This window comes from Mytilus californianus, unplaced genomic scaffold, assembly GCF_021869535.1.
Source record: "Mytilus californianus isolate M0D057914Y unplaced genomic scaffold, xbMytCali1.0.p SCAF_1, whole genome shotgun sequence".
NCBI lineage: Eukaryota > Metazoa > Mollusca > Bivalvia > Mytilida > Mytilidae > Mytilus > Mytilus californianus.
Genome location: NW_026262581.1, coordinates 33,117,947 through 33,143,263, shown reverse-complemented (window position 1 = coordinate 33,143,263; position 25,317 = coordinate 33,117,947). Strand labels below are relative to the sequence as shown.

The window sequence follows — 25,317 nt, the reverse complement described above, 5'->3', positions numbered from 1 at the left end:
TCAATGTGGCAGAGTAATATTTGCTAATTCCTCGTCTACCTAGATAAAAATGTCAAAAGCTCTTTCATTCCCCAGTTGGTCTCAATATTGAAAGAGATCCTTATCAAATGTAGGGTAGAATCATCTTTAGTTGATAGATTTAAAAGTTATTAAGAAACTTTGGCTAATATTCCCTCATGTAAAGTTTATCTATGATGTTTGACTATTCATCTCGGTTCCAGTTGTAATACATTAATTTTCATTAGAAGGGTCTTGTTAAAGAAAATTTTCCATTGGCTCTCAAAAAAGGTTATATTTAAAACTGACACACTGGGTTGTCTCATTGGCACTCATACCACATCTTCTTATATCTATACACCATAAGAGTCACGCCTTATATCTATACACCATAAGAGTCACGCAAAACAAAGTTATTTGTTTTTTTACCTGTGTATCATTATAATATGTGCACATTATGACTAATCATGCATATCAGGGGCGTTTCTAGGATATTTGAAAGAGGGAGTGTAGAATCAAATCAAAAATTACGATAAAATAATTGTGAAATGCACTAATGTAACGGTTCCTGACTTGGAGCATGTATATTTTACAGTTAAAGTGTCAGGGTTTGACATTTTTATGCCGAATTCTCTGTATTGATTGTCTATGGTATATTAAAATGATTGGATGGATCTTAACAGCAGTAGACCAATAACGAGAAATTCCAAATTCAAAGGTATTAGGCGTTACTTAACATTTCAATAGTCCTACGCCAGGATTTTATGAACGGGAGGCGTAATTACGGTTGCCCTGGTAGAGGGTCTATGGGGAAGCTCCTGGATTTCAACAATTTAGCATCAAATTATGAAGTAGCCAGACTGATAAATGTCTCTGTATTTTAAATTTAGTTCTGGTTTCGTTGACGACACACATGATACAAGACAAACAAACACTGAAGTATAAAGTTCTTTCGTTCTAAATATTGTAGGCTTTAATGTGGAATACATGATTGAATATGAAAAATTGACGTCATTGTACTACAGTACTAAATAAAAGCAATCATGTCACTGTCTAGTTCCGATAGGTTGTATATGGTACATAAATAAATATGGTGCTTGAACTTCATGGCAAAATGTAGGTCAATGTGACTTAGTTACTCACTAATTGATTTTGAAAAAATATGATACTACCAAAGGCTATCCAGATGGGAAGTAAAAATGCTATACCAAATATACATGTTACTAGTATAAATGTACCTTAACGCAAAACCTAAAATGAACACAGAAATACTGACGGACTCTCATTTTCAATGAATGGTTAGACTAGAGTGGATTCATTAGAACCATTTTCAGAGTATGTGTTTAATTATTGAATATGATAAATTGCCATATTCAATACAATATTAGCAGATTACGATAGTTTGTTTTTTTAAGGGGGGGGGGGGGGGGGAGGGGGTGGCGTACGCCAATTACGCCTTCACCTGGACCTGCCTCTGCATATCTTTCTAAGCTTGTATTTTTATGTTTCATAATTCAAGGATCATCAGCAAATATAGTACATACCTACCAGCTGATACGATATTCCAAGGATTCCTTGTCTTATCAGTAATTTCTTGATAGAAGGTGGCTTGGATTCTTTCAAATAAACTATTAAATCGTAGGTATTTATTTGGGTTACGGTTAAATAATTTCTATGTTAACCGTAAATGTTTCTTCTATCATAGCAAAGATCCCACCCAACCTTCTTTCTGCGATCATGTCATCAGTAAATGCAGTTAATTAGGTTGCACGACGCAGGAACTGGTTAACGTGATCGGAGAGCATGAGTATTTTCCTGTTTTATTTATGTGTCTAACTCTCTCAATCTTTTCTTTAACCAATCTGTAAAGTAACTGATAAACGTGAGTGATACATAGAAGTTTTAAAATAGTGTAATAATGTAGTGGGCTGTGTTTGCTTCTAAAATTTATCTGGTAATATCGATCTTTAAACTTGATATCTCTCTTCCTGTGTTTTCTGATTACAAAGATTGTTTTGTAGTCAGGTTTCTACTTCGTCAAAATTATCTCACCATTATGCTACCTAATATTTTCAATCATGTAAATGGAAGCCATGGTAGGGACGACGCTCTGTCAATTTGGCTATTAAAAACCAATAAAATTATCCACATGACATCAACACGATCCTTACATGACAGATGTATTTCAAAAGAAAAAAGTATCTACTAGCTATTGAGTATTATTTGATGTACGTTGAAGCTTTTGTCCTCGTACAATTTACGTCTAGTTGGTTGTCTGGTGGAATTTTAAAAAGCAAAAAAAAAAGAAAAAAAATGTATTTAGATATTGCGTGGGAGGCCAAACTTAAAATTTCAGAGGTATATTTTTTTCTCTTCTTATGCATTTTGATGATCAACAAGTAACATGAGTATAGTTTGTCGTCAAGGTTTTTTTTTAAACAGTTACAGTTAACAGTTAATGGGTATTAGTGAACTTTGCTTCCGAATTTTCTAATGTCAGTACATTTCATAATAAATCAATTAATATGCATAAATTTAAATGCAAAATGAGTGAACGAAACCTAAAAAAAAGATATACAAAAGTAAGAAGAACACCTCCAGTTTTAACATTTATAGTGTAGTCCTAAGCTTTTATTCCTTGTTCAAACAGACCTACTCTGTTGTTATGACTTATTAGAAAGGTATTTCACTTGACCCAAATATTTTGTGTTTGGTACTGTAAATTTTTAATGTTGTTATATCAACATGAAGCTTAAACATATAAAAATATTAGAATCTGAATCGATATGATTTACCAGATACTTTTGATTTATTCGCTTTCAGAACAAAACACGCGTGCACGTAAAAAGATTTACTCGAATTTCTCTCTTTGAGAAGATTATTGCCCAATTTTATGATATTCTTGCCAAAATATCTTTGCCGGAGGCAAGGATGCAAATTAACGCTTTAAAAATATTTATCTTTGATCTTGATGGGTTTTTTTTATCGCTCAAACTTATGCTTATGCATATCAATATTCAAAAATTATCGACTGTTATGTGATTGTTTTCCTTAATTTAAAAGTTGGCAAATATTTCTAGGCTAAATACTATCATTTGAGTATTTATACGTATAAAAGATACAAAAAATCCTACATTCTGCAGCTACACTCATCTTTTAAGGACCATAGAAACAGGTGTAAACAATAAAATAAACCAACTCTGCTGTTTTTACCTTCTCTGAAAAACAGTTTAATTTCTTTTGTTTTATTTAAACTGGATTTCAGCCCGTTTGTTTATATTCTATCCTTGCTACGTTTTGTTGCACAGAACAGTACATATAATATTGTTTATACAATAAACATTTTACTTCCACTTGATGTTATAAGTTGGTATACCCTGCTTTGGCTGATTAAAATTTACTCAGGTAATTTTTTCTCATAGTTATTTAGTATGTTACCTTAATTTATTTTCATGGGTACTGTCTTTATTCTCTTGTAATTCGTTAATGATCAGGACGACACTGCCATTGACATTTTTCAAATATTTGACCAAATAATAAAATGGATTAAAATTGTTTAAGTCTACCTCCGCACATGTTTCAAAATCAATAATCTCTATTGATATAAAAAAAAAAACAGTTAAAGTTATCTTCGGAAATGCATAAAGTAAATATATATTAAGTTGTTCTAGGTCTATTTGGTTCTCTATACTGTTAACTAATCTTTTCCGATGTTGGTATGCAAAAAAAAAAAAATATATATAAGTGAAATGATGCAAAATCGAAATCGCATGGTTTTTAAAATGTTAAACTTAAATCATTGAACAAGCATTCGCTGTAGTGTAAATGTGCAGAATAGCAAATTGAATCCGACATTTTCCATTACTATTATTCTCTAATTATCTTCAATATAAAAGTCTTGGTGAATATAGTTAGTCTATTAATGTTGAGCTACTAAACCGAACAATTATATACATGTGTTAATACGGATTTTATGGACCAAATTAGGAAACAGTTCGTGGATCGTATATAAGAGTCATATGACGAGATAACGGTTTAGGACTTAATTTAAACGACGTACTGATATGTAGTTTTTTTTTAAAGATAAGATATATTTTTTTTACAAATACTTGACAAGTGATTTCTTAAAGTAAAGATATTTGGTATGATTGCTGATGCGACAACTATCCATCGAAAACCAAGGGAGAAAGGTGTGAAAAATCTGTATTTCAGGCACATACATCAGGAAAAACAATACTATTTAACAAATTTAAAGATATGATTGAAACGATTAACTGCAAACACCATGATTTTTTTCTCTCTATTTATTTACTAATCGCTATTGTTTCATTGACAGCATTGTGTGCACTTACCTTAACAGCAGTTAAACTGCACTTAATCTAGTAAAGTTAGTGAACAATTATAAAGGATACATGTGTCGCTAGAGACACTTTACGTAGCATAAGAAACCATTTCTAGTATTTTTTGGTGGCTTCATGAGGCTAATTCATTGGAATTTTAAAAGGGGTTTAAAGATTATGGTCTTTTTGTCGTTGTGCCTTGTATTTCCTGTTTTCTTTTAAATTCATGTGATTATTGCTCCTTGGTTTCTTTTTGTCTTAAAAAATAAATCAGTAACAAAAGACGTTATTCTATGTTTTTAATGTTTTTAATCAATCTTTAATTACTACCCATTGTTAAATAATTAATATGAAGTTAATGGACTGTAACTTAAGTAAGAACACACAGATCAATATCAAAGTGTTGAAAAGACGATTCGACTATTAATAACAGCTATTGATCTGCGAATAAGAGAGATATACACTTTAGGTAGGGTTTTAATTCAACGCAAAATTGATTAATGTAAGTTTATTTTTCGACATCAAATGCATTACGATAGAAATAAAACATAACACTGGCGTCACGGAGATAAGTAACAAGGAATATTTTGGTGTGTTTATAGTAAAGACGTCAAAAAAAAAAAAATTAGGTAATAACAGGTAATTTTTTTTAACAGACTTTCACCTAAACGTATAATTGCAAATACGTAAACACTGAACTGTTCAAAGTATTTGTACTTAAAATCTTGTTGCTAAATAATTGCATCTTTCATTTTATACAGATTCATTTATAGGGGTATACCGAGATCAATTAACAGAACTTTTTATACTTTCAAGCAAGTTTTGTCAACCCTTTTCATGAGTATATTCGGAGCGTCTATTAATAAGAAACAATGTATCGATGAAACTTGGTATTAAAACATTAAAGTTTGTCTGCATTCTGGCAAAGATTGCCTTAGTCGTATTAGTCACAACCTATCGGTATTTTCAGATTTGAATGTCCTTCAACTTTGTTTTCGATTTGGCCGATACCAATATAAGTGAAAATAACCGCGAAAATTTCTACGTTCACAGATAAATTTGGAAAGGTGGACAATAGGAAACAATGTTTTTAATTGTCATTTAACCTTATGCTATGAACTGTTATAAGTATGAACTAAGATCTTATTTCTTAACGTCGGCGATACATCATAAAAATGCTACCGTATGAATTCTAACACATCGCTGTGTGCAAATTAATGGTAGGGTAACGGATTTCAGGTCTATTGCTATGCCTTTTGTTATTTTCTAAATGCAAAACTTCGATAATGGTCTTCATTCGGATTAAAGATGTCCTTCAGCTATCAATTGGAAATAATTGCCATCAACCTAGGATGAAAATGACTCTGTGTAAGTTCGTGTGTCTATGTATTTATGGTAATTTTCCAGTCTACCAACGACTTATACAGATAACTGATGGATAAAAACCAGACTTTTGAGACATCTTATATCTCTTACAGGAAACAAAATTCGCTTCTTGTACCAGACTTCTTGATATTTAAGGGAGATTTTGATTACAAGATTTATTTTAGTGACAGTAAAAAGAAGATAGAATTTGAAAGTACGTACAAGAAATTATTAATATACAGATTCTTCTATAATAGTTTATTTATATGAATACGAATTCCTGGAATGTACAATTTCAACCAGTTTTATCAGTAACAAAGGATTAAACGCAAATCATTACAATAAGTCTCTTCAGTGATGCTATAGGTCAAAATATTTAAACATCCAAAATCTCATACATTATAAAGCTCAACAAAGATTACAGGCTTATCATAACAAACGAAAAAGACTAAAAGTATTGCCAAACCCGAACAAAAAATCAAAACTTTATGGAATATACCTTTTTCTTAATTCAAAATGATAAAATTTAAAAAATAAAGAAAACAAAACCCCAACACAATATCCATATTGAGCTGGTGGTCCCCATGTCCAGCGGCAGAGGTACCGACCCTGTAATAAAATTAACGGTAACAGCACCGGATGTGCATTTTTTTTGCTTAATAATTGTATACTATGTATAATTTATTATTAACAGCTCGCGAGGTCTTTCATACCAATATACGTTTATTTAAATCACTGCATTTATACCCATTGATATAACTTGTCATTTATAATTTGATATATAAAAAGCAGTGTTATCTAACGTGTTCTCTGTCATCAGTAATTGTTTATCTGCCTCTATCAATCATTCATTTTCCTGTATGATTAATTAATCAATACGTCAAAATGTATCTACTGCAAATGATAGGTTGTAATATTGCATAACATCCTTTTGTCCGCAGACAGAGTAGACATTTAATTAAGGTCAACGCTGGTTAACTCATTTCTGATAAGCATATTGGTTGTTCTGTTATTGCACGGGTGTCATTCGGTATATCGAGAAAAATGATCGCAAAAGAATAACTAACGGTGGCCAAGCATTGCATTAGAATCGTGAAAGATCTGGTATCGGATCGTGAATGCAATTAAATAAAGTGTAATTCTACTTCAAAATCTGTGAAAAATCTGCTGTATTTTCAAAAGGTAGAACAAATTAGAAAAAAAGAAATATGTCTGTCAAAATGACTCATCTTCGTTAATAATTTTGTGCACTACGTTAAAGAAAACATGATGTACTTTTTAAGAAAACACAAAAGGCGACACACAATCCTATGAGAATCATTAAGAAAAAAATCACGTGGTCACATTCCAATATATCATGATATATTTGAAATTTAATCTTTTGTGTGTCAGATATTCCAGTGAAAAAAAAAACTATGTTATTACTTGAAAAAGTTCATAATATTTTTGAAAAAAGTAAATTTGTGTTTATTTTCAATCAAAATTGATTGTGAAAGATCAGGCAACGAATTATTTTGATCGTGAAAGACAAGGCGTGACCAGACTGAATGACCAGACTTTATGGAGAACACTTCATAAGTATGATTTAATTGTGTCTCACCCATTTTGGTAAGGATTAGCAAATACAATATGTTTAAACTGAACTGAATGATCTGAAAACAACATTTTGACTAATTGATATACATGTAATTGGTTGAAGAGTGTAATTACATACTAAGATCGTAAATTAATACTTTCATTTTTTTGGTAGTATATATACATTATACATATAGACCTGTTTTCATTTAAGAGACAGGGCTAACTAGAAATCCAGGATAAAAAGACCTCAAGGAGCGTTAGTTAATTGTCGAAAAGTAAATTTTTTTTTATAATGCTAAACGTATCCACGAATGAGTGAAGCGAGAGGGGGTCTGGCGGTCTACCCCTGGAAATATCTTAATGTGTACGTTTTTGTTTTCGTAAGGGTTTAACTTGGACCAAAGAAGCTATATCATTTAACTTTACATAAAGGTATATTGAAGATGTTCTTTCCCTTAGGAATATAAACTTTTCTGGTTGGATCCCATTAATAGTCCTGAACTAGAGATTACAGACACCACATATGCAGCTTCCTCGGCCTCATTTTTAGACATATACCCTGAATTTGACTACAGCGGTCACCTCAATACTAGAGTCTATGAAATCCGAGATGATTTCAATTTTGATATTATAAATTGTCCTTATCTTAACAGCAATTTATCAAATTGATCCGCGTATGGAGTATATATACATTTCATCTTCAGTGTCTGCGCAAAAATTAGTAAGACATGGTTTTGTGAAAGAATGTTTTGTCCTTTTTCTAAAAATGTTTATTGGAAAATATCAAGACCTAATAGATAAATATACAGGTTCTACTTTGAAAATAGTACAGGATGGTTTTGAGTTATAGATTCTAGGTGCTGACTCTGTGTAGAGATTTTATCTACTTTACAGTTTTACCTTTATTATTGTGTTCCATTTGGACGTATGAGTCTTGACGTGATTCGGTATATGTACATCCAGCTTTCAGGTTTTTGTATTTTATCTGGAAAGTGTATATGTAATTTTGCTTTATTATACTGACTGTATTATCAACCACAAAAACCTTTTGTGTTGGCGTCTTTGTTTGATTTAATTGTAAGTATATATGAATGTTTAATTCAGTTGTATTGTATGTCTGCTATGCATGTTTACACAGCTTTGGCTTCTGGGTCCCAAATATGGCCAAGTTTACCAATTATGTCGGTTTTGGTTGCTCATCCAATTTGTCACGAAACATTAAACAACTGTCAGGCAATTGGGCGCTTTTGCTAGCTAGAAGACCAGGTCTAATCCACCAATTTCTTAGGAAAATGCCTGTGCGAAGTCAGGAAGATGACAGTTGCATTCCCTGCGTTTTTTTTCAATTTATACAAAAATTAACAAGGATCTTTGTTTTATAGATATTACTGTGCATACAAATTAATAAAATCAGATAAGACAATCTTAACTTGTCATACGACATAAAACTTATGCAGGACGGACAGACGGACTTATATTGCCATAAAGCAACTAATCGATTCCTCCACTCTACCAATTAATCAGATCTAATGGCATTTAACTATCATAGCCCCGCAAATAAGCGGAATAAGTCATGCAAATCTTTTGCTATAACAATTACAAATCTACGTTATGTTTAAATAAGGTAAGGAAATAAGGTATTAAAAGCATAATGCACCAATCAGCTCAAAATTCCTCCACTCTAGCATGTCTAGAGAACATGGTGTTTCAAAATAAGTGTATTAAAATCAAACTGTACTTTAAAAGCAGAACATGACAAGTCGTTTGCTATTCCCTCCGTTTTTGTTTTGTTACCTTGATTTGTCTCTTCTTCGTCGATTTGCGAGATTATAAAATCTGTCGCCTTGATTTTATACGTTATTTTGATTTTTGGAATATGTGACTTACTCAGTTTTGAAGGTTATTTGTTTTTTATGATTTCAATGGCGGATTTTGGATTAACTTTCAATTGGTATGTTCACAAAAAATCGTGGAGATACCTAAAACGACTGATTTATGTCGATTTTATGTGCAACACTTCTCCACCAAAACAACAATTAGAAAACTCAAAGACACAAAACAGAAGACCCCCCCCCCATCCCACTAAAAAAAACCAACAAAGAAAAAACAAATCGACAATCACCATATCATTTGCATTGCATGACCGGATGTGCAAAATATGTCTTACAGCGTACAATGTATTAATACTGTAGAATAAATATGATGATAATATGATTAGTTGAGGCCACTGATATATACTGCATGCAGGTATAATTGTCTTTTCGGTCAAATAAACGATATGTGCACTTTATTTTGGTAATATTACCCATTAGTGAAATGCTTAGTTAAATGATGCAGATCATATATAACATCTGTTAAACCCTCATATTGATCCTGAAATTGCAAAAAAAAAGTTTTTAATCCTTTCACTATTATGATTTATGGTATAGTCTGGTAATTTCAGTGCAGTAATGTCGTTAGTGATGTCACCATGACATCACATGAAAGTCCTTATCGACATTCTTGACCAAGTTTTCATATGGTTTTTGCCTCAATTAAATATGAATAAGATCATTATATAATTAAATGAGTTACCGTCTTTATTCTATTATTGTACCATTTTAGAATTAATGCTAATAATCATGAATAATAGACCCAGGCATGTATCTAAAATCAGTGAGAATTTTTTTTTTCGTCGGCTCATATACTGCCGATGAATTACACGGGATAACAAATCGAAAATGCTTTTTCTGTTGATTCATATTTGATGATATTTAATTTGTTTTATTGTAAATGTGTGACATTTTTTACTTTTTACAGGGTACGCAAGCCATGTACACAGACATGATGATCACGTGATATTGGTTTATTGTGTAGAGATGAGCGAAGTTCTTACATCGTCGGACTGGTATCATTGTATGTATTTTACACCTAACATTTAGGATATAGCAAAGTGCACTCGACCAATGAAATGGTAGGATTTTGTGTTTCTTAATTGTGAAGAATGAATAAAATCATATTCTTAGTAAGGGATTATCCTATTGTATAGGTCTACTTACAGTTCGAAACAAAGAGTTTCTATAAATGAGTTACAACTACCCTGAAGCACATTTATCTGCTTGAAAGAATTTGTGATTGAAACTGACTAAAAGTTGAATTTTGAAACAAACAAAAAAATCAAAATAAGATGAAGTTTACTGGTGCAATGACATTGGTACCGTCAACATTATTATGAGAATATCAATAACTTCAAATTGTTAAAAGAAATATAAACAATATCAAATCAATGCAAAAAAAAAAAAAAAAAAGAAAAAAAAGTTTTAAAATTAAATAAAACCTAAATCTTAAGCTTATATTCTTTCAAAAACTCAGATTACTGGTTTGGTGAAAATAGTAATTTCCAAAATTCGGATAAAATTAAAAAAAAAAGAATTTTGTTTAACTTTTGAATTTATTTCAAACATTAAAGGCATTGTATTCGAACATTTTCCTGACACAATGAGGTAGTATTTGATGTAAAGGGCTGGACTAAAATATTAGCTGTAAAACAAAATGTAGTTGTAACTCAACTCAATTTATTGATTTGAACTGTAAATAAAAAAAAAAGATAATTCCTCGCTTAAATATTGCATGATTTACATTCATACTCACAATCAGGAAACATTTCTTATCATTTCATTGTACTGTTTTGTCATCTACTGTCTAAAACACAAGCTATTTCATTTTCCAAAATTATAAGAAAGTCCTTACATCACTAAAACTAATTCATAAATGAAAGGCCTAAAAGGAAGTCATGCATGCTAATACTAACAATGAACACTGCCCTTTCCTGGATCTTAATATCTATATCGTTAACGGGAAGTTTAATACCAAAATGTACGATAAAAGATATAATTTTTCATTTCCTATTGTTTATTATTCATTTTTAGATGGTGACATTCCCTTATCACCATCTTATGGTTTTTATGTATCTCAACTTGTTCAATTTGATCGTTTATGTAACAACGTATTTGATTTTAACGAAACAAATCTCTGTATTACTGAAGAATTATTAAACCAGGATTTTCGATATCACAAACTTGTCAAAACATTTACTACAATTTATCACCGGTACAAGGACATCGTTCGTAAATATAAATCAACGTGCAGACATCTTAAACGTTTAGGTATTTCACATCCAATCTTTTATGGTAATATTCTAAACAAAGCACAAAAATGTCGTCATTCATCTCAAAAGCTAACCAAACCTTTAAACAGACTCATTCAGAAAGGATATAGTTACGATACTGTTGTCAGGTCATTAAAGATGTCATTTTTTTGCATTAATATTGATTCACTCGTAGGGTCTTTGCATCGGAAATAAACATATTTATTTTAAAACCCGTTGTTGGTATGCTACGGGTTATGTTCTTCTCGTATATTTTATGATGGCATGATACTTAATCCCTAACGGGAGGGATTGTGCTTGATTTTCATGTGATGAAGACATAATTTTTCAATCTGTTTAATTGAGGTCTGGAGCTGGCATGTCAGTAACTGCTAGTAGTCCTTTGTTAATTTATGTATCATTGTCATTTTGCTAAGATTCTTCTGTTACCTATTCTAACATCGGACTCGGACTTTTTCTAAACTGAGTTTTACTGTGCGTATTGCTGTGCGTTTGTTTATTCTACATTGGCTAGAGATATAGTGGAGGGTTGAGATCTCACATAACTTGTTTAACCCCGCCGCATTTTTGCGTCTTGTCCCAAGTCAGGAGCCTCTGACCTTTGTTAGTCTTGTATGTTTTTTTTAATTTTAGTTCATTTATATGTTTCGGAGTTTAGTGTGACGTCCATTTTCTCTGAACTAATACACATTTTTTTTGTTTAGGGGCCAGCTGAAGCCTGCCTCCGGGTGCAGGATTTTCCCGCTGTGTTGAAGACCCATTGGTGGCCTTGTGCTGTTTTCACTCTGACACATTCCCCATTTCCATTCTTAATTTTTTTAATTACAAACATGGAACTGACAATGAAAATTATTCTTGAATACAACCAATCAAGAGATCATTTGAACCTTGATCACTTAACAATATTCTAAGTTTGTAAAAGAATGATAATCCCTTTCTTCGTGATGAGTACTCGCTAACGCTCGTACTTAAATATGAAGAAAGGGATTATCATTATCTTACATATATAAAGATCTTCGATATTTATTGGGTGAATGTATTTTTTATTCATTTTCCTTTTTAAGATAGAATGTGTTCATATTTTACCATCGTCTTGGTACATGTATATCCGCTAAAATGTTAAGCTTAAATACACACATTCTATTGATATTCTGTGTAATTAAACAGATAAATAAAGTTCAGGATGGATAGTTGCTTGGCGGTTTAGGAAATTTAATCTGCCCTTGACTGGTATTTGTCGGTAATAACTCCTGAAAATGATATATATGCTCAAAGTCACATTGTGACTTAACATTGTTGCATCCTCATCCTTTTCCTTTGGTATTTAGTGAATAGTTGTCTCATTGGCAAATCTCATAATTTCATGGTGATGCTGATCGAGTGCATGGATTTGCTTTAATAAATATTCCAAACTTCTTTGACGAGCTTTCTTAGATACATCGATAAGTATATTAGATTTACTAAAAAAAAGGTAGGTGCTCATCGACACAACAATCTTTCTGATATATTGATTCGGCCGACACAACTTTGCTGTTGTTTTAAAAATGACCATGCTTGATTTTTTCCTATAAGTTATAATTAATCATTTTGATTTCCCAGTAGTATGCAACCCTTTCTACCAAATAAATTGAAATTGACGGTTGTTTATTAGAGTACATTTCCAAATCTTTCTCTCACTTACTGATACTGATGTATCTAAATTGTTGTTTTCTAATAATGTAGAGACATGTGATGTCAGGAACATAATTATTATCTTTAATGAGTTAACTGGTAAGGGTACAAGTCAAAACTTAACCCATTTCAATAACGGAAATTAATTTACAAAGTGTACATACATATGATTAAAAAACATTCTTTTGGTACAATTTGTATACTACACATCGTCTTGCAAGTTACATCAAACTCTTACTGTGTAATACTAGATCAAGTGAAACATAAGAATTATCATCTCATATAACTAATGTTACCATTGATAAATTTGTTTTATCTGTTACAAGCCATCCAAGACCACTACAGCAAGGGCAGATAGTTATACAGAATTTGAAAGAACAATTTGTTTTATTATTATTTTTCAGGAAAATAAGTCGCGTTACCCCCTGTTTTTATTTGATGTTTCTGAAGTATTTATGAAAAGCAATTATCTCATTGAATGTTAACCAATTCTATCGTTTAAAGTTTCCTCAAAAAGGAAAAATTAAATTTCCCCATATAAACAGTAACCCATATACAATAACCATGATTTCGTAAATTTCAATGTATTTTTTAACGAAAAAACAAGGCCTGTAACCCCCAATTTGTATATTTGAACTTGAAAGTACATCGACATAGAAGTCTATTACAGAAGTTTAAGAAAAATCGATCGTCGAACATTTAGACACCCCAGCTACCTTAAGTGTAAGAAATAGATTATTCCAAGATTTGTACAACACCGGATAACTTTCAAAATGAATTAAGTGTAAAGTAACCTTCTTGATCCAAACAACAACATGAAAAATCATCGCAAAATAGAGTGATGCCGCGTGTACTAAAAATATCACCATTTCCTTGCAAACGACATCCGTCGCATAGTATATTGATAAATATTTGTAATTATAGTTATACAGAATGACGTTTCTCGGCAACCGTTTTGACCCTTTGAACACATATTTGTTTCATGTGAAGGATATTTAGCAACTAGAATTTCACACTGAGGACCTAACAAAATATTTTAAACCTCTTTTTTATATTCTCTCAATTTCCAAATTAAATGGACTATTTTGTGATGTTTAAAAATGTCAGTTTAATCATGAATACATGTATATTTATTTTTATGTAAAAAATTCTGCATTTTAATGAATATAAGTATATTGTTATTCATGAGACTATATGCCATTTTATTTTCTAGCTCCTAACCCTGGTGACGTAGATGCGTTCAAAACAATCCTAGATCATGAGGTTAAAAAGGTCCAAAGTCGGTTGGAAGAATTTGGAGAATTGCTGAAGAGGTTAAAGGTAAAACTGATTCAGTAATAATCTATATGTAAAATGTACATGTTTTGTTTGCTTTGTTAAATTGTTTGTAGGGCAAATGTTTTTTTTTCGAACCTACTATAATCATAATTATGTATAATGTATTAAAAAAAATTCTGGACTGAAAAGAAAACTTATAAGCCGCTGGAGAAATCATAGATAACATATTCATATTAAAAATCTTCAGTAAAGCTGTCAAAAAGCTACAATCTGAAGATATATAAATGTGATCACTAAAATAAAGAATTTAAGACAATATACTAGTTAGATACATTATCACATAAATTTCAAAATACAGCATTCAATTCCAAATTAGATAAAAGGAATATGAGTTATTTCAAACAGACGGCAGTTCGAAATTTACATACAGCGCTGATTCAGAAATCAAAAAGCCTTTTGCATCACATTTGAATCTTTTTCATCGATCATTGTTTGCGTTTCTAAATAGAAATACAAAAAGCGCCGATAGATACGATGTTTATCAATGCAATATAACAGAATCGGGGAAAGTGATTGTTTTGTTTTAAGGGCACGTTTTTTAATTGTTAAGATTTTATCCGAAATCATATTGGAATCACAATGAATATACCGTTGAGAGTTCAATGTCCAATTTAAAAATCTACATTACTAGAAGGCTAACTCACACTTAGATGGAATATATGTCTCTTTTCCTCTGCGATCACTGTTTGGTAGTTGCTTTGTGAACAAAGTTAAATCGAGTTAATAAAAATATTACAATTGATAACGTACAGCAGAATCGACTTGGTTCAATGGAACCGCATGTTAAACTGCAACAACGGGCTGATCTGTATGAAAGAAATCATAATTGAGTCCATATTTTATGGATTGATAACTTAAAAAATGTATGGTTCCCGTATGCAGAGTCCGCAAATTGGTAATAGGCAGGGTTAAATAAAATATTTTAAAATTAGAAACGGCCGGGTCAAACCAAAGACCTTTGGAATGGAATTTACAGCTTTAGAAGCAAAATATTGGAATTTTTGTGCTTTGAATCAGAATAATGTGTGTGGGTAGGGTAACACGAATTACTGCGAACGATTACTTTGTGCGCATAGACTTTGTAAACCCAAATAAGAAAAGCATCAAAGGAAGGGCTCTTTATTATGCATCAATATTTTGTTGGCCTTTATATACATGTGATATTTTCAAAGAATGTTTAAAAGAATCTTAACATTTGGAAAACCACACATTGTTACGTGTAATAGCAGGGACATTTGGTAAATCTATTCATAATATCTAAAACCGTGTCAACCCAAATTTGCCCGAAAGACAACCTGCATGTTAGATCTATTAATATTACGAAATCATATATATAAACAACAGTCAAACCGTGTTATTTAAATGATGACAATAGGACGACACAACAGCACTTGCTTCTGACCTGATAGTCTCCTTTCAATGAAAGACATCACATACGATAACTGTCCAAAGAAAGTAAATAAATGTCTGTGTATGTGTCATTTACTCTTAAAATATACATACGCTCGACAACAAAAATTACACGAGGGAGATAAATTAAAATCTGTTCAGAGTATCAGAACCAAAAGGATCTAAATATAATAGAAACCTCCATCTATATAATAGGTCAATTCTAAATGTCAAAATTACATATCAAAGTATATAATTTAAGACAACATAGAAATGCAGTTTCCCATCAATATTTCAGCTTAATGGAGTTGTGAAGAGTGCACAAGCCCCAAAACCTGGAGAAGGAATCATCCGTGTTGCTAAAGAAGAAGATGCTTCTCTGATCGTTACTGGAACAAGAGGTCTTGGTAAAATACGAAGAACATTATTAGGGAGTGTCAGTGATTATCTAGTTCACCATTCTACTGTCCCTGTACTCGTTTGCAGATTCAAAGAAAAGAAATAGAAACCAAATACAATTAACCTTTACTTTATTTGATAAAGAATAAAACATTTTCAATCTTCCTATCATGTATTAAGAGTTTGGAAGTTTTATAGATTTCATGTAAAGCAAGTAAAGCATATACATTTCATTGTTACGTTCATATTGGAATGCCGATCCGTTACACACTAGATCCAGTGTTAAGCTACAATATTTATTCCACAACTGTATGCAAGGATAATGGTATGATAAACTATAACAGTTTTGTAATCAAATAATTGAGAGGCAAAAGACACCAAAAGAATATTCACACTGAATAAGTCGAAATTAAACTGACAATACCATGGCAAAAAAAAAAAAAAAACCAGTATACAAAGCACAACATAGAAAACTAAAGACTAGGCAACACGAACCCAACCAAATACCAGGAGTGATATCAGGAATTCCGGAAGGATGGGCAGATCCTGCTCCAAATGTGACAGTCGTCGTATTGCTCATGTAAGTACAAACCATGTGATACGTCTAATTCGGTAGGTCAAATTCGAGGAAAAAAGGATGGGATTTAGGTTACGACAATTGGAAATTATCCGTCGTCAACCAACTCATGCTGGCGTCCTTACATGAATGATTTTATGAATGATTGTCAATGAGACAACTTTTGACCAGAAACCGAAGGACGTGGATGTAAGCACTTATGGGTCACCGTTCGGTCTTTATCAATTAGCAAGCCATACAATAAACATGGTAAAGTAACTCATAAAAAGGCCATCGAAGAAAAAATAAAGAACGAGAAAACATACGGTGTGATTTCAGTTTTGAACCCTGATGTCACTATAGTTGTGTCATTAAGAAGCCGTTATAAGCTAGATAAAACATTTGTCATCATTTTGTTATATTTTGTTTTTCAATAGTGTTGTACCATTAAACTAATATGCGTTCAGTGTACGTGTATGTCTTTCCTTTTTAAATACACTTCTACTAGCGCTTTCATTAATCTTCTTCATGTGTGTGTCAAAATCCAAGTAAGTCAAATCTTATATCTGAATCATATGTTCAAAACCTGGATCGAAAGGTTAACCTATATAGTTTGTACAGATAGACAACTCTACGTTTTTGTTTTGCTAAAAGAGTATGCGAAAGACAAAAGATGAATAGACAAAGACACCATAAAAGATTTCAATCCGATCAACTTTTGATTGAAAGAAATAATATGTCTAGCTGAAAGTATAGGAATTAAAAATGAAAATAACACTTAGTAAACTTTGTGCGTCCGATGTGCTTTCTGGATTTATCTTTATTTGGAATGCTCAAAGGAGCGCTTTTCTGTATTTACCTTTACCAGGAACTCTCAAAGCCAAATATTTGTAAGCGATTGATGGTTGATTATCGAAACACATGAAAAGCTTTATGACCAAAAGAGTCACCATTTGTTCAGATTTTTGTAAGAGATATTGTGCTTGGTGATACCAAAGTACATACAGTTACTCATCAACATTAGAAAACCATATAACATTTTAAACACCATTTTTTAATACTTGGATAGTTGTTTTTTGTTTTTTTGTTGTTGTGATTTAGTATGATTAAAAAAAGATTATAAGGCCTACCTGAGTTAGCTTTTTCGCAGCGTCAACACGGCAATGTTCTAACATTGTACTTCAACAAATAATTGGTATACATGTACATTAGGTCACAACTTAACTTTTGTATTTTGAACGACGCTGGTTTATGTACATGTATTTGTTCGTTTTGTTGAAATAGCGAAACATTGGTTCTCGAAATATGTTTTAAACTAAACTCACAATTGGTTAACCTCTTGTGTATTCTTTACAAATAATGCACGTTTCAGGATTTATAAGTGTCCTCATCTAAAAAAAATTATTTTATAAAAGTTATATTGAATATCCGGCAAGACTTTAACCTCTTGATGTCGTTCTAGGTTACCATTGTACTTATACAGTCCTTTCATTGTTGAAACGGGTGTGATAATTACCAATTAAAAATACTGCTATTATTTCGATTTTCACAGGACTAAAAAGAAAAAAAAAAACATTAGGGAGATGAAGAATTTTAAAAAACACACATTATTCTACCTTAGACTAGTCATTCTATTATTGAAGATCGAATGTTGTCTGCTTTATTTTTTTCCCCTTTTCTAATGTGTTGATATGTTTTTGTTCATGTCATATATAAGACCTTTCCTTTAAGCTACACGTATTGAGCAATGCAAACATCGAAACATTGATTATTGGTCGAATGATACGACATGGGACTTACAGTTAGAATCGATCCACTTTTCAATAAAAAGTAAAACATGCGGTATTTGCTGTGTTCGTTGCCTATTTTTACCTTCATTATCATCGGGTAAGCTAACACTTAAACTTAAGCAACCAAACATAAGGAACGAGATGAACTACAAATTTTATGGGGACCTGACATCAGAATGCATGTCTGTAAAGAAACGCAATATTAATTTAACATGAAATCTGCTTGAGGGAATTGCAATCTTCGATTTTTTTGTTTAACAAAGGTTAATTCATAAAAACACTTCAGACGCACCAAAGTTATGAAGTGATATTTTCATTATCGCATAAGAATTTAGTAAACAGAACACAAGGTGGAGGAAAACTCTAATGAAACTTTTTTTAATTTTTCAATGCCTATCCTTATAACAAAACATTCTTTGTCATAAACAACAATCTATCTAAAAAAAAACCCTGTTCATTGTATTATTTAACAAAAAATCTTGTCTTCAACTTTACTTTAAGATACTAATATACATTACTTAATGTACTATTTGACTCCATAATCTACATCTGAAAGCATTAACTTTATCATTTAAGATGAATCATCACTATATATTTCCTTATATACTTTGCAAAAATGATTTTACCATGCTTTTAAAGCCACAAAGCTTCAAATAATATTGTCTCTGTATGTAGATCGTACTACTACGAGTGTCTTAAATGAATTAGGAATAAATTCAGGTAATCCCACATACAAAAACATATCATTTGACAAGGATGAGATTTTGGCGAATCATAAGTCCTTCAAGACAATGAACATTATCTTGAACAGCAAATGTGAGGACTTACCTTGTTTGTATTGGATACCTAAGCTTCACAAAATTCCGTACAAACAACGGTACATTGCCGGCTCATCTGCATGTTCTACAAAGAAATTGTCCATTAGATTGACAAAAAATCTGTCCGCAGTGAAAGAGGGTCTTCAGAAATACTGTAAAACTGTTTACTCGCGTAGTGGTATTAACCATATGTGGATTCTTAAAAACTATAAAGAACTTCTGGATAATTTTAAATCTCGATCTTTCTCTTAAATCAACTCTACCAAAACTTTTGATTTTTCAATCCTGTATACCACCATTCCCCATGTGAAATTGAAAAATTGTCTACTCAATGCTTTTCAATATAAAAAATGGTAGCATACGCTATAAATTCATTACTTTGGGATACCATACGGCATATTTGGTTAATAATGAACAAAAAGGTAAAACATGCTACACAGAGGAACAAGTGATCAGTATGCTGGAGTATCTTATTGACAACATATTTGTTGAATTTGGATGTAGACTTTTTCAACAAATTGTCGGCATTCCTATGGGGACGAACTGTGCGCCTCCCTTTGCCGACCTCTTCTTATTTTCATATGAGTCGAAGGTCCTTCAGACACTTGTCAAAAACAAGAAGATCAAAGAAGCCAGATCATTTAATTTCACCATCAGATATATTGATGATGTTCTTTCCATTAACAATCCAAACTTTTTGGGTTCCGTTAATATATCCTCCAGAACTAGAAATTACAACAGACACGGCTTCCTCCGCCTCATTTTAGACTTTTACCTCGAATTTGACATAAGCGGTCATCTAAGTACCAGAATCTATGACAAACGAGACGATTTTAATTTTGAAATTATCAATTTCCCCACCTTAGTAGCAATATACCAACTGCATATGGGATATACATTTCCCAACTCATTCGGTATTCAATAGCTTGCAGCTGCTACTCAGACTTTATAAAACGTCTCCAGTGTCTGAGCAGAAAGTTGATGAACCAGAGTTATGTCAAAGAACGTCTCGTCCTTTTTCTAAAAAAGTTCATCGGAAGATACCAAGATCTTGTTGATGACTATTCCGTATCCACTTCACAAATAATACATGATGATCTTGAAGTATAGTTTCTAGGTACTGACGTTGTTTATCATCTTAATTTTAAATTATTAACCTTTACTGTAAGTTCATTTTTGGTAATATCCTTTTGGTGTGGCTCGCTACTTATACATCCCGCCATTGAGTTATTGTGCTATGATCTTTTTTGTATTCTCGTCTTTCATTTTTGCTTATGTGCTTTGTCTATATGCCATTCTGTTTGTCTTTGTTGACATATTTGTTTGTTTTTAAAGTGATTACAATGTTAACTGCTATACCCCTATTTTTGACATTTTACCTATTCTGTCCGTTTGTTTTGTTCACACGTTGTTGTCATTATAATGGAATTTTATGCGACTGTCATACAAGTGAGAGGTTTAGCTAGCTACAAAACCAGGTTTAATCCACCATTTTCTACTTAAGAAAATGCCTGTATCAAGTCAGGAATATGACAGTTGTTTTCCATTTGTTTGATGTGTTTAGGCTTTTGATTTTGCCATTTGATAAGAGACTTTCCGTTTTGAATTTTCCTTGGAGTTCAGAATTTTTGTTATTTTACTTTTTATTTTACAAAATATAATAAAATGTATAGGCCACCGTGCGATTTTTCAAGATACTAGTGTTGCAAAACTTCCCAATTTTGTATATATTATTCATGAAAAAAATCATTTTTTGGGAATGGAAAGAAATCTATGTGATAAAATTCTGAAATAAAACATGCGAAGATAGGTTTTATAAAAATTCTCTAAGAAAATAATATGAAAGAATGGTATCACCGAACTTGTTTTCTTGCTACAAGTAAACATATGAAAATTTCATTAACGTTGAATATCCTTTATACAAATGTTTACTATAAGAGTTATCTCCCCTTAAACGGCTAGTTGAAAATATTAATCGAACTCAAATAAATATTTGGTATTTGTAAGAACAGTATGAATAATGTAATAAATCACTTATTTTTCTATTTTTAAATAAAGTCTTACAAATGAATTGCCAATCTGTCTCAAAACTTGCGGTTTTAATTAAACATGTAAAAGAACTAGACTGATTGTGTACTGCTATGTCACCATCAAAGATGGCGGTATACAGTGAATCTACCTTTAATTTATATATTCAAAATAGGAAAAAATATCTTATTATACAGTAACACTACTACTACTAATAATTATTAAGAGTAATTCACATCTATATTAATAAATGATAAAAAGAAACGATTGACATAATTATAGTATAACTCTTATTTTTCTCACGATTAAGCAAGTTATTCATGTCAATCATAACTATTAAAACAGTGTTGGAATTTTGCTATGTATTCCTGGGAAAAAGAAGAACTTTTTTCTGAGATTGGATTTCACCTCAGCAACAGTCATTTCCTTCTTTAGTGTAGATCCTTTTCCAACTAATCTGTTTACCTTTAACAAAAATAAACGTCATTTAGTCCAAAAATATGGATATCAATAAATTGACATAAAAAATTCCGGAACATTTGGTTATACTACTTATATCATGAATTTAATTTATGAGGCAAATAATTGAGTGAATATAATATGGTTGCAGCAATTGTGTTGACTCCATCATAAACACTCAATGATTTGCATCTGTTATAAAATGTTATATTATGTATCACATATTTCTTTACAAACTAAATAAGGGATATTATGTTGCCTATACTTTGTTCATAGTATTTGAAATTTAACGGATTGCTATATTCGAAGGGCACTTAAATTTTGATATAAACTGTTGCATATATATTCCACAAGAACGATAATCCCAAAACCAAATAAGTTCAAGTGACTCATGTCACCATACGATTCGGGTTTTTGTGCGCATGTCACGTGTTTCTAAAAAGGGGGAACTAAACTGGGTATCGGAAACCTTCTGATGTCAATTCTGTCGGAAAGAGTAAAATTCTAATAATCATATGTTTGAGAGATTATCAATTATAACCAATATGTTTGACAACTAGGCAAACCATACCATATGGAAGTAACTGATAAAAGACGTCGTATAGACCAGTAACTAGTCTAATTGAAATGTATCAGTCTACTTTGCAAGTGCAAAATTTGATTTTCTTCATCACACGTGTGTTAAGATGAGGATTGTTTGTACATCTTTTCATACCTTCGCCTCGAAGTGATGCAGATAGCGTCCAACATTTCCTACTACCTAAATCAAGCTAAAGATAGATTTTAATGATTGTTCACATGTACCGTTTAAGAGATGTGCTTCTTACCTATCTTAAATATTTGGTATTTCACTGGTTTGTGGGTGTTGATAAGAGTACCAAAATTTTGTGAAATTTAAGCACAATGTCATGGATCATAAAATACTGGTCAAGTTTTATTTTGACGGTTTAAACATTTGCAGTTCAAGAGTTATGTCCTTTAAGTACCTAAATAATATTTTTTGTTTTTTTTTTTCCAGTTGAAAATGACAAAACCTTTAAACAAAATCTATAACTTTTTCAAACAATGCAAAGGAAAAAAATAATACAACAGGTCATATTCAACTTAAATTTAATCTATTTTTCTACAAGGGGACGTAAAAATAGGTAGAAGATACTCATAAGTCGAGTTAAAGTGACCACGCCATGAGACAAAAACAAAGACGACTAATTGATAAAAAAAAAATATTACAAAACATTAGATAGAAAAGTAAAAATTCAGCAACAAAAATCCCGAAAAAAACTGTGGTTTATCACAGGTGCCCTGGAAGGGTAAGCATATCTTGCTCCACAAGTGTCAACCATCGTGTTATTTATGATTTGTAGGAACTCGGTGAATTGTTTAATTTGAGAATGTCAAAATTGAGGAAATAGGACGAGATTGTGATTATCGCAATTTGACAATAAGAACATGTCCGTGGTCAACTTGATATTTGACTTCGAATGCAAAACGTATGAGAAATACCTAAAATGTTGATGGGTAGTTTTAACATAAATAATAACTGAATATGAACGAACGACAAACCCTAGAATTATTTTAGATCAGCAAATCACAGGCAATAGTAGCTAAAGGATATTCAAATTTTATAAAAACATTTACAATGTACAAATCAAGATAAAAAATCTTAGGTAATCGAATGAACTCCAAAAAGAGGGGGATATATGACATGTAAGCGTCTCCTACAATGCATGATTCATTATTCATGGAAATTCACACTATAGAAGAGGGGCGAAAGATACCAGAGGGACAGTCAAACTCATAGATCGAAAATAAACTGACAACGCCATGGCTAAAAAATAAAAAGACAAACAGACAATTAATAGTACACAAGACACAACATAGAAAACTAAAGACTAAACAACACAAACCCCACCAAATACTGAGGACGATCTCAGGTGCTCCGGATAGTCTATACTTCCCCAAAATGAAGAGATACAATTGGTATTAAACGCCTGTTATGGTATCTTATAATAAAGGACCGTTAAAATATTCTCTGGTAGTTGAGACACAGTCAGATTTGACGGTTATAGTAGTGTAGACTGCATTGTAAAAATATCAAAGGTATTACTATTATCATTTCGGAACAAAAGGAGACTCTGACTGGAAACTAGAATGTTTACGATGAACATCTGGTTGACAACATTTGTTGATAATGTCTCTTGAAAATATTTTTGAAGCGAAATTTTTCTTAAGAAAGAATGAGTAGAAGAATTTTAAAGGGTGTTTTGCTGAACATTTGGACAATCCGGCTGTATTTCGTTCTTCGTAGTGCATGTGATGATTTTATTATATCTAAATGGAAGGCGATTTTCTTTATTCTACTTTATGTTAATAACATAGGAAAGAAGGACAGATTTGTGATTCTGCAGTTGTACATAAGGGAACACAAAAGAACATCTCAGAATTTTGAACACGTGCAAGATGTATGCAATGATATAACAAAAATCGGTGATATCGTTCGTTTCCTATTGCTTAATCTGAATGGTTATGTCCTCACAGGAAATTAATTTTGAAGTTAAATCTTTCGAATTTCTGTTACATCAATTTCCTTTTTGTATACACTAGGGACTATTCAAACTTAATATTGTATTCATATACTCATCAATTGTTGAAAACCGCTGAATTCAAAACGTCGTTTTTTGGTACTACTGATATATCTGATGCTGTCTCATTCCTGTAACCAAATATGTTTTGTTTACATTCTGAAATGTCACCCAAATCATGTTATGGCTGCTCATTTAATTCATAGAAAGTGCTGTTCCATTATATATTTTAACTGGTGGTATTTTCAACCTTAAATACTAGTACACGTTGAACCTACCCTGATTAGTAAATGGTGTAATTCCTCTTCATGTGCATGATATTTGAAAGTCCATACAATGGCATTCATAAACCAGGAACCAACATCATTGTGAAGCCATGCTTTTGTACCTTTACAATAATAATAATCACAATAATAGTAATAGTAATAATAATTATAAAAATATTAATACAACTATTAATACTGTTAATATTAATATTGCATATAATAGCATACATACAAGATGGCAAAATTTATCAATTTAATTGTCAAGTAAAAATCATCAATATCTAAAATGTGATGAAACATTAATTCAGAAAATGCTTTGTCATATCATTGATCAACATTAAAAGAGTATGGCCGAGACTTGCATATCCATGTGCTTGTACTTCAACATGGAACTGTTCAGTTATAATATTTGGTTACTAGTATATGTGTGTTGTCGTACGGGTTGATAACATATCTTGGAAAGATTCTATTAAATTATTTACGACTTTATTGATGTATATGGAGCTGTAAGCTTAGATTAATTGAGAGGTGATTATTGTTAAGGACCATGTGGCGACCTCTGTTTTTGACCTTGTATCATTGTGCGGTCTTATT

General features: G+C 31.6%; 2 protein-coding genes across 5 annotated transcripts in view; one reads left to right on the top strand and one right to left on the bottom strand.

Annotated features, from left to right (window-relative positions):
• LOC127718965 (universal stress protein YxiE-like) overlaps nt 1–16,457 on the top strand; it is a 45,882-nt gene extending 29,425 nt beyond the window's left edge. Inside the window, exons 2-4 of the mRNA XM_052225039.1 lie at nt 10,080–10,175; nt 14,312–14,418; nt 16,124–16,457. Coding sequence (XP_052080999.1) covers nt 10,080–10,175; nt 14,312–14,418; nt 16,124–16,330 — 410 coding nt within the window. The 3' untranslated portion in view covers nt 16,331–16,457. The remainder of the gene's footprint in view (nt 1–10,079; nt 10,176–14,311; nt 14,419–16,123) is intronic.
• Nucleotides 16,458–21,234: 4,777 nt separating this feature from the next.
• The window catches only part of LOC127718923 (caspase-3-like), a 51,074-nt gene continuing 46,991 nt past the window's right edge, over nt 21,235–25,317 (bottom strand). For all 4 annotated transcript variants that reach the window (XM_052225024.1, XM_052225026.1, XM_052225027.1 and 1 more), the window contains 2 exons: nt 24,736–24,845; nt 21,235–21,881 (listed from right to left, as the gene is read on the bottom strand). In XM_052225024.1, coding sequence (XP_052080984.1) covers nt 21,753–21,881; nt 24,736–24,845 — 239 coding nt within the window. In that variant the 3' untranslated portion in view covers nt 21,235–21,752. The remainder of the gene's footprint in view (nt 21,882–24,735; nt 24,846–25,317) is intronic.